This window comes from Anolis sagrei, chromosome 1 (assembly GCF_037176765.1).
Source record: "Anolis sagrei isolate rAnoSag1 chromosome 1, rAnoSag1.mat, whole genome shotgun sequence".
NCBI classification, from domain to species: domain Eukaryota; kingdom Metazoa; phylum Chordata; class Lepidosauria; order Squamata; family Dactyloidae; genus Anolis; species Anolis sagrei.
Window position 1 is genome coordinate 153,190,761 of NC_090021.1, and position 17,194 is coordinate 153,207,954.

Sequence of the window (17,194 nt, forward strand, 5' to 3'; positions counted from 1 at the left end):
ACCCTCGGTCTTCAGTCCTGCTGGCACAAGAGTCTAACCCATTGCACCACCAGGAGCTCCACCACCCCCAGGTGAAAAACACAAAGTTGCTTCACCAAAGTTCTCTTCTATCACTTTCAGATCTCCTGCCATTACATGCTGAGGAAAAAGCAAGACTAGATGTTTCCTTCCTGTTATGCTAGTTTTCCTATATGCATGGATTTGTATGTGTATGCGTGCAAAGGAGCATATAATTTGCTGAATGGGTGAAGAATTTTAGGGATTTTCCCCCCTGCTTGGTAGGTCTGGTTGCATGTGACTTAGTTCCTTTACAATCCTTGTTTGGCAAAAGAGTTGGCTTATCTGTGTTAGATTTACCAGTCTATTTCAAAACTCAAGTGAGTGTGTTCATAGTACAGGCAGTCCCCCGGGTTATGAGCAAGATAGATCCTGTAGGTTTGCTCTTAAGTTGAATTTGTATGTAAGTTGGAATAAGTACATTCTTTAGGTTGTTATAGGTTTTTTCGGGCTATATGGCCATGTTCTAGAGGCATTCTCTCCTGACGTTTTGCCTGCATCTATGGCAAGCATCCTCAGAGGTAGTGAGGGGTGGTGAGGTACATTCTTTAAGTGTAACTCCAGCCAATTTTTGTTTCCAATTTTGGATAGTATAGGAAACAACAGAGATGGGAATATTATTAGACAAAAACTTCACAGTAGTGGAGTTCTGGTTGGAAGTAAGCAAGTTTAATCCAGATCATAAAACAGAACAAATCCAGAGTAAAAGGTTGAAGGGTGATTCAGGATTGGAAATGTTTTAAATAAGAGATGGCCACTTTGGACCAATACTATTTATTTATAATGGTGGTCTCTGGATTTGAGCCAACCATGAGCCATTGGTCTGCAGTCAGTTTCCAGGAAAGAAAGAACAATTGTAGTCAACAGGCACAAACAGGTTATCAGTCCATGGCACGCTAGAAGGGAAAATCCTGCCAGTCCCCTGCATCGGAAATCATTAGTAGTGCTGTTTTAGACAGTATGTTCCTACCTTCACTTACCTATAATTATCAAATTTTGTCCATCTTGCAGCAGGCAGAACTTTAAATATGAAATTAAATATGTAGCATGCAGTTAAGTACTTGCATACAGCATCTTGTTTCAATTCCTTTATGTTGTATTTTTAATAAGTGTATATGGATGCAACCTGGACATACACAATGGTGTTTATTTCAGATCCAATCCAAACTGGAGCCATGCTCACTTACTAGAAAGTAAAACAGGCAAAGAAGTCAAATTGTTTGCCACTTGTTTAATGTAGTGTGTAATTTTGTCTTGAAAATATTTATAGAAAGGGGAAAGGCAGTATGACACACAAGGAAGAAAGAGAAATATATGGTACTACAATCTTCTCAAAAATGTGTGATCCAGAGTTTGATGTCAAAGAAACAAAAAATCCTGCTAATTTGGCTTATTGACAAATACTTTCTTCACATCTCCAGCAACTAAAAAGCTACAAAAGCCAATAGGTCCTTTCTAGTTTAACATATGCAAATTTTACATACCTGGAACATGTCTGTGTTACTGTCATGTGTGTATTCAACCACCACTGTTTGGACTCGTGACAAGGTGTAGGATATACTATGCTGGTCTTTATTACTTATTGCCTGAAAGGAGAAAGAAAGTTATGTTAATACAATCAAAACAAACTAAGCATTACAGTAGAGCACCATAACTGTAGATTATCACGTTCATCATTTTCCAAGTCCTGAAACTGCAATACTCAGCCTTCCATCTCTAATTTCTCATACCCTTGATTTGAGGAAAAAATATCAGATGCTAAAATTGTGATATATCCAAAAAAGTATTGTAACCCTCCATATACAGCTTCTCTCATCATAAATTTAGCATGGCAATGACTCTGCAATATCACTAAGCCACTGATACCCCTTGGCACACTGACTCTGCCAGCTCTGTGTGTCATGAATGCAACTAGTGTTCTGGAGCAACACAGAACCATAATTGTTCATGGATTCATTTCATTGCTAAAGATGAACTCCTCTACCCCTTTATGTAAGAATATAGCCACACTATATTCAGTAGGATTTGCATCTCAATGACCCGGAGATATGATTGCTCTGTAATCCTATTATGATGGCTCTTGATGCTATTCAATCTACATATCCAGGTCCCTCTCTTACAATATACACTACATCAGGGGTCCTCAAATTAAGGCTCGGGGGCTGGATACGGCCCTCCAAGGTCATTTACCCGGCCCTCGCTCAGGGTCAACCTAAGTCTGAAACGACTTGAAAGTACACAACAACAACAACAACAACAAGCCTATCTCATCAGCCAAAAGCAGGTCCACACTTCCCAATGAAATAATAATAAGTTTATATTTGTTAAAATTGTTATTCATTTTGATTATTGTATTGTTTTTAAGTGTTTTTTGCTCTACAAATAAGATATATACAGTGTGCATAGGAATTCATTCATTTTTTTTTTCAAATTACAATTTGGCCCTCCAACAGTTTGAGGGACTGTGACCTGGCCCTCTGTTGAAAGTAGTATATGCCCATGTTTTTCCCCAAAGTCCTATGGAGCCCCTCTTTTGCTGAACACCTTGCACTGGATTCCAATATGGCAAAGCAACATGAATGAATGGACTGCTTTTACATAAAGTACAAGCATTCAGCAAATATTTATACATAGTGATCAAAAAAAAGTCTTACAATTGCACTGTATAAGAATGAGAGATCAGAAAGTGAGAAGGAAAGTGTTCACGTTTTTTGTTAATCATTACTAAGACAAAAAACACCTGTTTCAGTTACTTTTGCAGTGGGCCCTTAGTCTCTGTTGTGGTTTGGTTCCAAGACCCACCATGGAATCTAAAATCTGTGGATGCTCAAGTCCCATTATACTACAATGGTATGGCAGAATGGCATCCCTTATACAAAATAGCAAAGTCAGGGTTTGATTTTTGTACTTTTTTTCAAGAAGGGGATATTTTCGAGTTGTGTTTGGTTGAATCTGTTGGTGCAGAATCTGTGGGTGCGGAGAGCCGACTGTGGTGTGGAGAGCTGAAGTGGTGGGAATTAACGGTTCCATTTTTGTTGAGTTGCCATTTTCCTTTATGTTCAAAGCTTGTAGAGAGCAAGTACAGTGTAGTATTTTACTAGGTCTCCAGAAAACCAGGGTACAAATCCCTTTTTGGCCATGGAAACCCACTGGGTAACCTTGTGCAGGTCATGTTTTCTCAGAATCAGAGGAAGGCAAGTACAAACTACTTCTGAATAATTATTGCCAAGAAAATTCCATGATGGAGTCACGATTAAGTCAGTAAACGGTTCAAAGGCACAAAACAGCACTGCACTAGAATCCTGTACCAGAATGAAATTGAGAAATACCATCACTTTCTCTTGATTCCCCTTGTCCCTTGAGCATGGTAGAGATGGAAAAAGCTGTAAATTTTTCTAAAATCCCATTTCTCATCCACTACACCAAAAATCCCCCTCTTAATGTATGTGTAGTTTATAGTTTTTGACGTAACTTGTCATTGTACCTATAGCTTATTTTTTTAAGCTACTGAGTGGTCTTTAAGTGGAAAAGAGCAGAATAAAAAATAGCTAAAGGTATAGCCAATTTCTTGCATTGGACCACACACAGAGTGCTACCTTGCTGCCAAAATAAAAAAACTGGGAAGCAGTATTTATTTATTTTTAAATGTATTTGATTGACATTTGCACAAGAGATTGGCAGTATGACTGTTTAATGGCAGTAGCAAAAGATATGAGAATTGCAGAAGTGCCAGAAGTAGACATAATATTGTCCCTGTGATGTAAATCTAGCTTAAATATATATAATGCAGCCAATAGGAGAGCCTTAATGTATCCTTTACTACAGTGGTTCCCAACCTGGGGTCCCAGAAATCCCAGCCAGTTTACCAGCTGTTAGGATTTCTGGGAGTTGAAGGCCAAAAACATCTGGGGACCCCAGGTTGAGAACCACTGCTTTACTATGTGTTATTCTTATAATTTCTTTGTAATCTTTTGAAATTGATCACCCAATTATAGGATTAATAATAATAATAATAATAATAATAATAATAATAAGTATTACTTGTTACCCTCCTCTCCCCATGGCTCGAGGTAGGACACAATGCAGTTAAAACACACCACCATAAAATACATATGGTAAAATGAATATACGTATTAATAAAACAGATGACTATAACATACATATATTTAAATACATATACAGTATATAGGCTTGTCTCTTGGTCTAAAAGAGATGTAGCCTTCACAGTTCATTTCGCATAGAATCATAGAATCAGAGTTGGAAGAGACCTCGTGGACCATCCAGTCCAACCCCCTGCCAAGAAGCAGGAATATTGCATTCAAATCACCCCTAACAGATGGCCATGCAGCCTGTTTAAAAGCTTCCAAAGAAGGAGCCTCCACCACACTCCGGGGCAGAGAGTTCCACTGCTGAACGGCTCTCACAGTCAGGAAGTTCTTCCTCATGTTCAGGTGGACTCTCCTCTCTTGTAGTTTGAAGCCATTGTTTCGCATCTGGAGTACATTTTAGCTAATGTCTTAAAAAGTTCTAAGCTAACTGCACAGTCTAAAGTGAATGGAAGTTGGGATCAAAGTAGGCATTTAGATTTTTTTTCATCCCTACTCTTCATCTTCTGAATCACTGTGGTGTTTCAAGATTCCCTTCCCAAAGAAATAAGTCGTTTTCCTGAGCCTTCAAGATGGTGGTAGCTTTTGGGTGGCAGACCTTCCATGGGTATGTAAGGTGACACCTCACCCTTTTGGAGACAAAGTGAGGCTAAAAACCAAAGTGTCGTGTCCTTGATGTTTCCATGCGAACTCTCATTTTGGTGAATACAAGTGGGGACATACCATGCCCTAAAGTGAGAGTAGTTTGAGCAACTGTAGAAGGAAACTGGCAGCACGATCCCTCCCACCCCAACACGTGCAGCTTTATAACATGAAAAACAGGGAAAGCCAATTCATAAGGCGTGCTTCAAACTGATTTCCTTTATTCTCTCACCAGGAGAGCCAGCCCCTCCAGGAGCTGCTGCAAAGGCACTTCATCACTCCTAGCACAGAGTGCTTTGCTATACAAAGCATGCATTTAGAAGCTTAGATTACCAGCCTCCTGTTGAGCTCCCTGAAAGCTCGAATGTACAGATGCTAATTAGGTGCAGGTGTGTCACCTCACTAACTATGAATTAAACAGATCCCCCTCCCCCTTCGAAAGTGCACGACTGATCTAGCCAACAAAACAGACCCAACTGGTCCCACGTAGCACTTCGCAACAGAACACATGTTGCTATGAGACGAGCACATTAGTCATGCCTACTGTTAGCCATATGTTAGCCGAGACACATTGAATGAGTAAGATGCTCAAGATGATTAAGTGCCACGAAGGATGAGAGGCAAAATGTGACAGCTGACACAGCCTTCTCCCCCTCCCAGCTATTACCAGAGGAACATGGAGGAGAAAAAGTTTCTATTTAAGCAGCACTTTTTACTCCAGCTGGTATCCTGTGGTGATTACCAAGTCATTTGAACAAAACCAGTGTAACTAGAAAAACAAAGGAAATGGAAATTTACTCAGTGCAGGATGGGAAACAGCTAGCAAAGCAAATTGTGTTAATATTAACCAGCTAGGTTTGGCAATTTGGGGGACATGATGGTTATTTGCCTCACAAGGCAATGTTCTGTTGTCAGTTAACTCGTTGATATACTTTCGTGAGTTCAAACTTGTGGTTTGAAGGATAGAATAAGATGAACTTGGAGAAAAGATAAGGATGATTTGGGGTTGAGAAGGGCGGAGTAGAAACACAGTAAAATGAAAGTGTCACCAGATCTAAATAATCTTTTTCAACATTACAGTCCTGAAGACTGGATTTACAAGATGCTTTTATTTGTTGTGTCTCAAAAGCTCCCATGAGCAATAAACAAATATTTTAAATAATAAATGTGATTAATCAATAAATAAATGTCACACTTAAGTATGAACTGTATTTCTCATATATGGCAGGATGGGGAGAAAACTGGGGGCAGGCACTTGAGACAAAATAATTTGTTTTTGTTGATGGTGTATGTCAGGCCGGCACCTCAGCAGACCTTCAGCTGTTTGGGCCTTTAACTCCCAGAAAAGCCCCAGCCAACTTGTTCAATGGCAGGAATTCTGGGAGCTGAAGTTCAAAATATCTGGAGGACAGAAGGTTACACAAGCCTGCGGTGTGCCTTCGAGTAATTTCTGACTTATGCCAACTCTAAAGCAAACTATCATGGTGTTTTCTTGACAAAATTGATTTAGAATGGGTTTGCCCTTGCCTGCAACAACTGTAATGACTTGTGAGAATTGTCAATGAAGAGACCTTGGACTGGAACTCTGGACTATGATTTGGATTTGTGGACTTAGGCTTGGTTGTGTTCATATTTTAAGTGCCAATATTTTTAATGTATTTTAATGTATTTTATACTGTTGTTGACTTGTTTGATGTTAATTGTTGTACTGTGGTTGTTTTTGTCGGCATCTAATGATTGCCAGTTGTAAGCCGCCCTGAGTCCCCTTCAGAGGTTGAGAAGGATGGGATACAAATGCTCTAAATGAATAACTGAATTTCTCTGAGACTGAGAGACAGTGCCTTGCCCAGGGTCACCCAGTAGGTTTCCATAGCTCAGCTGGAATTTGAACCCCAATCCCCAAAATGGTAGTTCAGCACTCAGACCATTACACTATGGACAAAACAATGCAAAGAGGGCCAACATTCCAAAGTGCCTGCATTTTTAACATGACCAGTGCATTTGAAAAAAGTATATAATTCAAACATCTCAGCTCCTTCTAGACTATAAAAACTCTTAAATCAGTCTGCAAATGAAGAGATTACAGACATACCTCAGCTAACAAAGCTCTGACAAGGAAAGTTCTTTCTTATAAAGCCTTTCCCCTTGTGCTCAGCCCCATTTTTCCTCCTCATCTTCTGTTTAACTTGAGGTTTTGAGCAATACAATAGAAAAAAGGTTTGGAGAAACGCTGACTTTTGGTGTTGCATTGCAGCAGTGTGTCCTGTTGCAGCAAGCAATAAATAAAGCTTGAACATAATTCTAGCTCGTTCTATATAGTTATGTGTGCTACCTGCAACAGTCATGCTTAACTGCAGCTGCCTCCAGAACCCTGATTGAGAATCAAAATCAAGAAAAGCAGAAAGCAAATAAGCCTGTCTCACCCAACAGTAGTACGGACCTATAGATTTGGCCACTAAACTGGAAATTGTAAGAAAACTGGAGGCTGGTGAAAGGAAAAAGTAATTACTGGATGCACTATGGAATAAATCTTTAAGTGGCCTCTTGAAGGCTAAAATATTCTTGCGTTCTTTCTCAAGGCTGATCTGATCTGGTTGTTTCATTTCACGTGTACATATTTTGTTAGATTGCTCATCGGAATGGCGTACAGGAAGCACACAACTCCTTTGTTGTGTCAGCTCCACTGGCTGACAGTCTGCTACCAAGCACAATTCAAAGTGTTGGTTTTAGCCTATAAAGCCACAAACAGTTCTGGCCCAGCTTACCTGTCTGAACACATTTCCCCCTATGAACCATCTTGGAGATTAAGATTGTCTTGGGAGGCCCTGCTCTCAGTCCTACCTCCTTCACATGCGTGACTGGTGGGGATGAGAGACAGGGGCTTCACAGTGGTGGCTCCTTGGCTGTGGAACTCCCGCCGGAGTGATATTACATCAGCCCCCTCCCTCCTGGCCTTCAGAAACTAAATGAAAATGTGGCTTTGGGATCAAGCCTTTGGAGAACAATTGTGGTGCAATACATGGATACGGAATATGTGTAATTACTACTGGAATGCCCCCAGATTACAATTGCGGATGGTGTTGAATAGCTGCCTATTAATAAAGCCATCTTGAGTCCTCTTCGGGGTTGAGAAGGGCAGGGTAGAAATATAATAAAATAAATAAATAGTGTTGGATAAATAAGTTTGTTCAAACATGCTAAACTGCCCTCTGTTTTGTGGTGTAGGAGTCAATCCCTACTCTCTGGGACCAAACTTCTTGTTAAAAAAGCGATGCCAGGAACAAATCTACATTGCTAACCGAAGTGCACCTGAAATTAGTTTGAGTTGTACCCCTCACTCCCAGTACTAAAGAGACCTGACAACATAGGAAGCATCACTATATAATTCCAGAAAAATGCCAGTCATACAGCCAATGTTGAAATAATGTTAAAAACAGTATTAGATGTGCTATTTAGGGAACGTTTAACCCAAAGTTCTTGCAGTGAAGTGAAGTGTTTTGAGCCTGTTCAGTCATGGGTTATCTTTGGCCATAGACTGATCTCTCTCTCTCTCAGACAAAATCATCTGGAAGTTGTTGCATGAAGGAGGTTGAGAAACCAAAACATTTTTTTTCAAAAAACCCCTCTATTTCATTGTTGTATGAATAGGATTCAAGAACTAATAATAGTATGGAAAAGGGGTTCTACTCACAAGATGGCCCTATATATATATATATATTTTAAACCTACTAACATAAATGTCTTCCCACAGGGTAAGACTAGCCTTTCAGAGTAAGCGATCTTGTTACACATCCATTCATCTGGTCTCATTTGAACCTGTTTCCAACTTATATTGAGTACATGAAGAAACAAGAGCTGATCTCTAGTGATGGTAACTCATTAAATCAAGCTTACCTTTGCTGCCTGAGGTGTGCAGGCAATATGCACAGTGCTTGGTTTCACCCCATTTGCTTTGGGCCTTTTAAATAAAGCAAACCGGCTTTTTCTTCTTCCTCTGTCTCCATTTGGCAGTGATCCATTGTACCTATGAAAAAGTAGTGAAGGAAGAATTACAAAGCGGATTTGGAGGGAGTAGGTATGCCTTCTGAATTTTCCAGCATCGTCACACAGATGTGGATGACAAGATCTTTAAAAGAAAGTATTTTTTTTAAACCCATGAGCATTATTTCACTACAAGATGTCTTGAGTAGTGGTAGTGATGTATGCCTATAGGGAAGGAATATATCTCTAAAGTTTGTGAATGAAAAAGTCTCAAGAATTAAGAATGCAACAAGAAAAAAGGAGTATAACGGACAATGAAGCATTACATTTTAGTTTCTAAGGAAAAGAAAATGTGAACATAGGTATTTAAGAGCACAATGTTTAAAATTATATAAAGAGTTTGCATGACAGATTTGCTGGCTTCTATTTTTCAAGACAGCAACAGGTTGTAAATCATCCACTAAACTGTCTCAGACATGAAATAGATCTTATGTTTTGTGTATATGTGCCTTCAAGTCAAACCCACAAATTGTAGTTTGTTGAGATAACAGCAACAGTGATGGTCTGGATGAGTGAAAACTAATTGAAACTGAATCCAGACAAGAGAGAGGTCCTCCTGGTCAGTTGCAAGATCAAACAGGGCACAGGGTTACAGCCTGTGCTGGACGGGGTTACACTCCACCTGAAGACACAGGTTCTCAGCTTGGGAGTGATCCTAGACTCATCGCTGAGGCTGGAACCCCAGGTCTCAGTGGTGGCTAGGGGAGCTTTTACACAGCTATAACTTGTACCTTGGGAAGTCTGACTTAGCTATGGTGGTCCATGCTCTTGTTACATCCCAAATAGACTACTGCAATGCACTCTACATGGAGTTGCCTTTGAAGACTGCCTGGAAGCTCCAACTAGTCCAACTGTCAACTATCAGGTTACTCACTGGAGTGGCATACAGAGAGCATACAACCCCTCTGTTACACCAGCTCCACTGGCTGCCGATCTGCTACCGAGCACCATTCAAATTGCTTGTCTTAACCTTTAAAGCTCTGAACGGTTCTGGCCCAGATTACTTCTCTGAACGTATCTCCCGTTACGAACCATCACAAAGTTTAAGATCAGCTGGAGGGATCCCAGCACCATCGCAAACATGATCCCAGCACCATCGCAAACATGACTGGTGGGGACAAGAAACAGGGCATTCTCAGTGGTGCCCCCTTGCCTGTGGAACTCTCTCCCCAGTGACATCAGATTGGCTACCTCCCTCCTGTTTTATAGAAAAGTAACTCAAAACCTGGTTATGGAATCAAGCATTTGAACAATAGTAGCAGCAATTGGGAATCTATCTATCTATCTATCTATCTATCTATCTATCTATCTATCTTGTAAGCTGCTCCGAGTCCCCTTCAGGGTGAGAAGGACGGCATATAAATTCTGTAAATAAAATAAATAAATAAATAAATAAAATAAGACTGAATGTGATATGTATGACAATTGACTGTCCCAGGCACAGATTTTAAACCAGCGTGATTTTAATCAAATGCTTCTTAATATTTTAATGTTTTTAAATATGTTTTATAATTGTAGTTAGCACTTGAATGAGTGCTTGTTGTGAAGCTGTAAAAATAACGGGGTACAAATGTACAAAATAAATAAATAAATAAACATGCTTAGCTTTCAAACTCATAAGGACCTGGTTCTTACGTTATACATCCATCTTGTAAAACCACTGCATGAATGTAAAATTTATTTGAAACTGCCAGACCAGATGTAGCTTAATATGATCCACATGCAAGCTGCATGGTCCACGTATCCCAGCTGAAATTGTCCAATTTGATGCTTTCAATTTGTATGAAGTGTTGCATCACATCCAGTCCTTAGCTCTCTCTGCACTGCTTTCCACAACATTAACTAAACAGATTCATCTTGAACTATGAAGACAGACACTAGTTGCCAGTGAGCTATTCTTCGCACAGTTTGAGATGTGTTCATGCATGTATACATAAATATATGTATACACACTCACCCTGAACAACAAGACAGAACAAAGTCTAATCATTCCGAACGACACATCACCAGTTAGTATCTACTGCATGAAAAAGATGTAGTCATAGTTTAATTTCCCCTTTCTTCTCCTATTATATATTGCTCTCTGGAAATCTATTTTGTGCCCACTGCTCATTATATCCCTAGTCAAGAGAACAAAACAAATGGGTCCTTTGTAGAAGACAGTACATATGGACTCCTGACAGCAGAAATTCTAAGGAGAGTACTGAAACTATATCTGTCAGGGGTGCTTTGAATGCAATATTCCTGCTTCTTGGCAGGGGGTTGGACTGGATGGCCCACGAGGTCTCTTCCAATTCTATGATTCTGTGATTCTATATCCAATGTATAAGTTCTCTCTATTACGAATTATCAGCTGTTATGCAATTAAGATTACAAAAAACATTTCCTGAGAAAACAAGGTGGTACCTTTTCCTCTTATGGAAACCACTTGTTCTACTTGTTGTTGTTGTTATTGTTGTTATTATTATAATATTTATATTTATAACCCACTTTATCTCTTCCAAAGGAAATGCAAAGTGGTTTAACATAAAAGCATTAGCACACAATTAAAAATACACAAATATGCAAACATTAAAACAGAATTAAATATAAACAGTATTTTAAAATTCACAATTAAAATCCAGCAACATTTGGACAATGAGGTTCAGGTGTACCAAAAACTGGAAATGACTCTCCTTAAAGTGGGTTTAATGTCTTACAAGAACAGATATTAAAAAGAGAAGTGGAGACAAATCTGTTACTATATCCCATTGTTGTTCTAAATGCCCGTATGTTGAAAATAAATGAGTCAACACAGCCCCAAATTAAACCCAATGCCTATAGTGGTAAGGTTAAACAGAGACATAAATATTTCCTGCAGAATTCAATGGAATGTAAAAGTACTCAACTTTGGTTGAACCATACCCAAGGCCATAAACAGTACATTATGTTCACATGCCTTAACTAACATTGATTCTTTCAACATTAAAGTGTACTGGTTTAACCTGATATCACAATGCTAGAAGAAAATGGGAAATCATTTCATGGTATCTACATTTCATTGTAAGTAGTTAGACAGTGTGGCAAAGAAAAGGATCAACAAAGAAATGTTTTGCCTTCATTAATGCAGACTTTCATCTGAATGTAAAGCACTTACCCCAACACAATCAATTCACCATATTTCACTAAGACTTTTGATGGATGATTTTCTTGATCAGGCGAAAACATGGGCCTAGTAGTTCTTTTATCTCAAAGTTCACTTATTGATCAAGAATCTTGGCACACCTTTTTCATTATTTCCTAGAAAAAGAGAAAAGAAAGATGCAGGAGAAATTAGTTGTGCCTACTAATGTTGTCAAACACCAGATTACATTTATTGACTTTGTAGACTCACCTAAAGTATATTGTTATCAGAACTTGAAAGTAACTTGTTGTAAGACACTCCTATTTCCAATAATAAAAGTATGATTATATTGGGTTGTTGTAGGTTTTTCCGGGCTATATGGCCATGTTCTGGAGGCAATTGCCTCCAGAACATGACCATATAGCCCGGAAAAACCTACAACAACCCAGTGATTCCGGCCATGAAAGCCTTCGACAATATATGATTATATTGCTTTACTAGTGAAACCTAATGGGAAGAAACTGCACTTCTTTATAACTGTGTGTATACATGTCTTCACATCTACTGATTTATGGCAAACCCATGAATTTCACAGTGTATTCTTAGGCAAGAAAAACTCAAAGGGGTTTTGACTGTTCATTTCTCTGAAATACAGTCTACATCACCTTGTATTTGTTGGCAAGTACTAACTAGAGTTGGCCCTGCTTAGATTCCAAGATCAGGTGGGATCTGGTGCCAATGGGGTATTGTTGAAGCAAAAGTGGAAGTGAATGGAAGACACTGTATTTTGTACAACAAACCTGTGTTTGTGGTATTTCTATGATTTTTTAAAAAGAAATTTTAAAGGCGCAGTGCTATGGTGTTTCCTTATTTGGAAATTTAAAACCTCTAAAATTCAAAACGTTTTGCAACCATTAACCTGTTTCCACCTTTGTGGCAGAAGCAGTGGTGCTCCTGCTAGCATTTGTAAAATGGTAGGATCTGTGGATTTCCATCATTTCACAGATCTTTAGTTTTTCTCCAGCTGAAACAACTGCAGCAATATGAAAGAGGGAGTGCTGTGGGATAATTCTGAGCATGTGCAGAATAGCCACCCTCCTCCCTCCCCCAACTGCAGGACCATGATGTATTGGACATCATGTGAATGGAGGAGGGCTCTGTGCTGAGGATCAAGCAGCTTCACCACTGAACCACATGTCACAGTGTCAGCAACCATGTCAACTAACCTGGCAGAGGCACCCAGACAGAAGAGTAGTGTTGCTACCCACAATCATCACTTCACTGCTCTCACTGTTGCCATTTCCCTCCTTCTCCTCCCTTGATGGAGAACATAAGTAGCTGCCATGAGTGGACGCAGAGAAAACAGTGGCCAGAGCAATCTCACTCATACCACTTTCAGTCATTTGGCTCATTCAGTCACAACTTGGAAAAGGGAACTAAGAAGTCCACTTCATAAAGTGTTCACCAAGAGTAGGGACAGAGAGAGCAGAAGGCAGAGCAGCCCCATAATCTCAGTCACACAATGTTATGTCACCTGACTCTCAAGTGACTATTTGCATGAGGACAGGAAAACAGGGCAATGTGGCTTACCATAGAAAGAGGGATGGTTGTCACGGTTTAAGGTTGCAGGGGCTCTTATTTTATATCAGTTGGCATAGAAAGAGAGAACTTGGAAAGCCGCAGAGTAACAAAAGATAGAGAGTCTCTTTTACACTCTGGTTGCAAACCAGTAAATCAAATTGTAATCCAGCATGCTAATTTCCACGAGTAGCTCCAGTTGGAGCTTAATTATGTATTTATTATATTCATTTGTTACATAGCTACCCATAGGCTAGGAGGAAGACGTGAGAATCTTTAAAATGGTAGAGTCATAAGTGTGTATTCCCAAAGCATTTGCAATAAGCATTACTCAACCTATACCATAATCCTTCTAGCAATAGTTAGTGTAATCAGAATCTGCTATAAACTACAAAACCAACTTTAGGTTCTTCTCCCTTATAAACATTCAAGTTCAAAAATTTAGATAGTTAATAAAGTTTAGGACCCAACTCTATTGTTTGGTCTCATTATTTCCTACTTGGTAAGCAATTTGCTGTATACAAACCTCTTTTGAACTATTCTGAATGGTGTTTCTGTGAATGTTCAGACCTATACGTGCAGAAACCACAAAGAAGAACATACCATACAGTTAACTACTTTTTAAGAATTACACCTGTAACCAGTTGTTTCAAAAAGTAACTTCAAAAGCCTGAGTACTATTCTGATAATTGCAATTTGCACAAGATGTCCTGCCTGGATAACCAACTTTTCTCTCTGCCTGATAGCTAGTGAGAATCAACTTGTGAAGAAAATTGCTTTCGGGTTTGGTTCCAAATTTCAGTGGGTCTCTGTGGATACAAAATCCATGAATATGGAAGTCCAGCTGTAATTTTAATGATCTTGACAGGCTACAGCAGTTCTTGAATGGCAGTCCTAAAAATTAGTATATCACATAGAGAATTATATTTGAAGTTTGCAGGCTCCTTATTAGCTTTGGGAGAATATTTCAGCCTTGTTTGATTGACAACGCCAGGATGGGTCATCAGAGAAGCTCCAGTAGCTACTGACTAGAAGGCCATGTTATAGGCTTGAAATGTACAGAACTCCTAAAAACTGTACGGATCTGTGTTTGTGTGGCATGTATTCACCTTTTGCCATTTTACCCAAGGGTGTGTGCATATTGCAGAAATATGCCTCAAGAAACAATTAGTGCCCTGGCACATGTTGATTTACCATGGTGAAGGAAATGGTTAGCATGATGATGAAATGAGGCCTATAATGAACAGGAAAATTATATCTTTAAAAAATTCTCAAAATAAAAAAAATATGGCCAACTCTCACTACCAATACACCATGCTCCATGTATACTATATCTAGGGTGCTTTTCATCTACCAATTCTCATGTGCTGTGTTTCCTATCTTACATTATCAAATAAGACATGCAGCTTTTCTCAAAGCATTCATGCCAATGACCATCTTATTAATCACATTCTTGGAGTGTAAGGTGGCATTCTAATTCCATACCATGAAAGATAGACAAGAGATGAGCAACACACCCCTTCATAGCCCAAGGCCAGTTGGAGAAGCTTTATCACTAACCAAACATATGAATCTGGATCATGCTAGCTTTTGGTGGGTTTGGCATTAGCAGTCCACAAAAATTTAAAAATAAATTGGTAGATAATTTGTCATTAACCTCAGAGACATTCTGAAGCAATCATGTTAATAATCGTAGATCCTGGATCTTGTAGTAATGATGGATCTATATGTTTAATTTGATGCATAAAATGACAAAAATGCTAAAAGAAATATACGAATACTTTATTTCAAAATGTATAACAGCAAAGTCCTTGTTTAAGTACTAGGAATATTCTATGCAGGGAGGCAGCTAAGAGTTGATTATTAAATCTTCTGAAATCTATATCCATATTGTGGATAAGAAAAGGGATAGGGTGGTGAAGTACTTCAAATAATTTCTATATAAAATATTTACTTTACTAGAACCAAGAAACTACCCAGCTAGTTCATGAATACAACAAGGACATGATTATATACTTGAATTACACAGCATAACAAACATTTCATACATAACTCTAAATTCCAAGATGCCAGTATTTTCTATCTCTTTCTTTAAAAGGCAAGAATAAGAGTTGAGAGTCAGTGTGGTTCAGTGGTCTGATTATCAAGCGAGTATACCAGGAGACCAGGTTTCAAATCCCTGCTCAGTCACATAAATCAATTGGGTAGCTTCAGAGGAAGGCAAAGGCAAACTCCCTCTGATCAAATCTTGCCAAGAAAATCCCATATTAGGACCCCAATAAGTCAAATATGACTTGAAGACACATGATAACAAAAAGAAAAGTGCTCTTGCAATAAAATTACTTTCATATTCCAGACAAAGCTAGAAAGACTTATCTTCCCAATTTTCAACTGAAAAGAAAAAAGAACCACAGAATGTGCCACTTCTGAAGCAAAACCACATGCTTTTAACAACTGCTCAAATATTGGAAAATCTTTTCCCTTTCATGTCCTCCACCTTCCAAGCCCACATTTCCCGAGGAGAGAGTACAAAGACTTGTACAAGTAGTAACAGAGATGCATGAATGCTGTATTACAAATTATACAACTTTTAAATATTTCTGTCCTCTCAAGAACTCCACTTGTTCAGTGACTGGAAAACCTACATCGCCAAACCTGAGAAAAAAAATTCTTATCCCTTCACTAAGGGGGTAATTTGAGAACACAGTACTGTAGAAGTACATGCCAGAAACAATTATACTCAACCAAGACTGAGGAACTCTAGTATCTCTGCCTTGCACTATTCCAAATATGTTTTATTTACAGATAAGAATGAGCAGAAATAAACCTGTAGAAACTGAAGGGGAAAAAATGTTGCATATCTTATAGGATTTTCTGTTTTGCTTGCTCAAAATTCTGTATGGCTACAATGTCCATGAGCACTTAGACTGACCAAATTTTTGTCACTGAGTTTTATCTGTAACCATCAGGATGACCATTTTTAGTTTTCAAGGATACAAAATTGATGCTCCAACAATGTTTGATTACTGGTGTTAAGGAAGAGTAAACAACTTTCTTTTTCCAAGTTTTCACACAGTAGTGAAAACCTCCTCATGGCCTGTGAAGTAAGTTTATTTCTCTTAAGATCCAGATGGTATGGGAAGATACCAGAAAAAATGGAAACTACACATTCTACTTGGGCAAGCACTCCCAAGATCTGAGCATTAGTTCACAGGATTTTAAAATTATTTTCAGCTTTTACAGTTCAAGTACAATGTCCTGAGTTCACCTTGTGTAGGCAAGGTTTAAAGATAGCAGCCAGTAAGTGGGAAGTAAAATTATAATTTGGACAGCGGTAGTGAAAATTTACCCTTTCTTCCTTTTAGAACTGCACATGGTTCATATCTGTATGAGTAAAAAACATCCCTTTTTTGCCAACTAATCAAATGCAATTAAAATCATGTTCAATCATAGATCTCTTTTTCTAAAAAATATTATTTTTAAACAGATAACACTGAATATTTATGCCTATTAAAAAAAAGTGTTAATACCTAATCTTGAGCTATGCTGCTTAATTCAGAATTTGGGAGACTCCAAGCACACATGAATGAATGAATAGGAAAGAATGCAAAAGGTTTGGAAGTCATCTTCTAGATCAGTGGTTCTTAACCCGTGGGTCTCCAGATGT

The 17,194-nt window shown here is 38.7% G+C and overlaps 1 protein-coding gene across 2 annotated transcripts in view; it reads right to left on the reverse strand.

Moving 5' to 3' along the window:
• The window catches only part of PELI1 (pellino E3 ubiquitin protein ligase 1), a 59,328-nt gene that overhangs the window by 5,794 nt on the left and 36,340 nt on the right, over positions 1–17,194 (reverse strand). For both annotated transcript variants that reach the window (XM_060784485.2, XM_060784494.2), the window contains 3 exons: positions 11,983–12,125; positions 8,700–8,829; positions 1,542–1,643 (listed from right to left, as the gene is read on the reverse strand). In XM_060784485.2, the coding sequence (XP_060640468.1) occupies positions 1,542–1,643; positions 8,700–8,829; positions 11,983–12,053 (303 nt within the window). In that variant the 5' untranslated portion in view covers positions 12,054–12,125. The remainder of the gene's footprint in view (positions 1–1,541; positions 1,644–8,699; positions 8,830–11,982; positions 12,126–17,194) is intronic.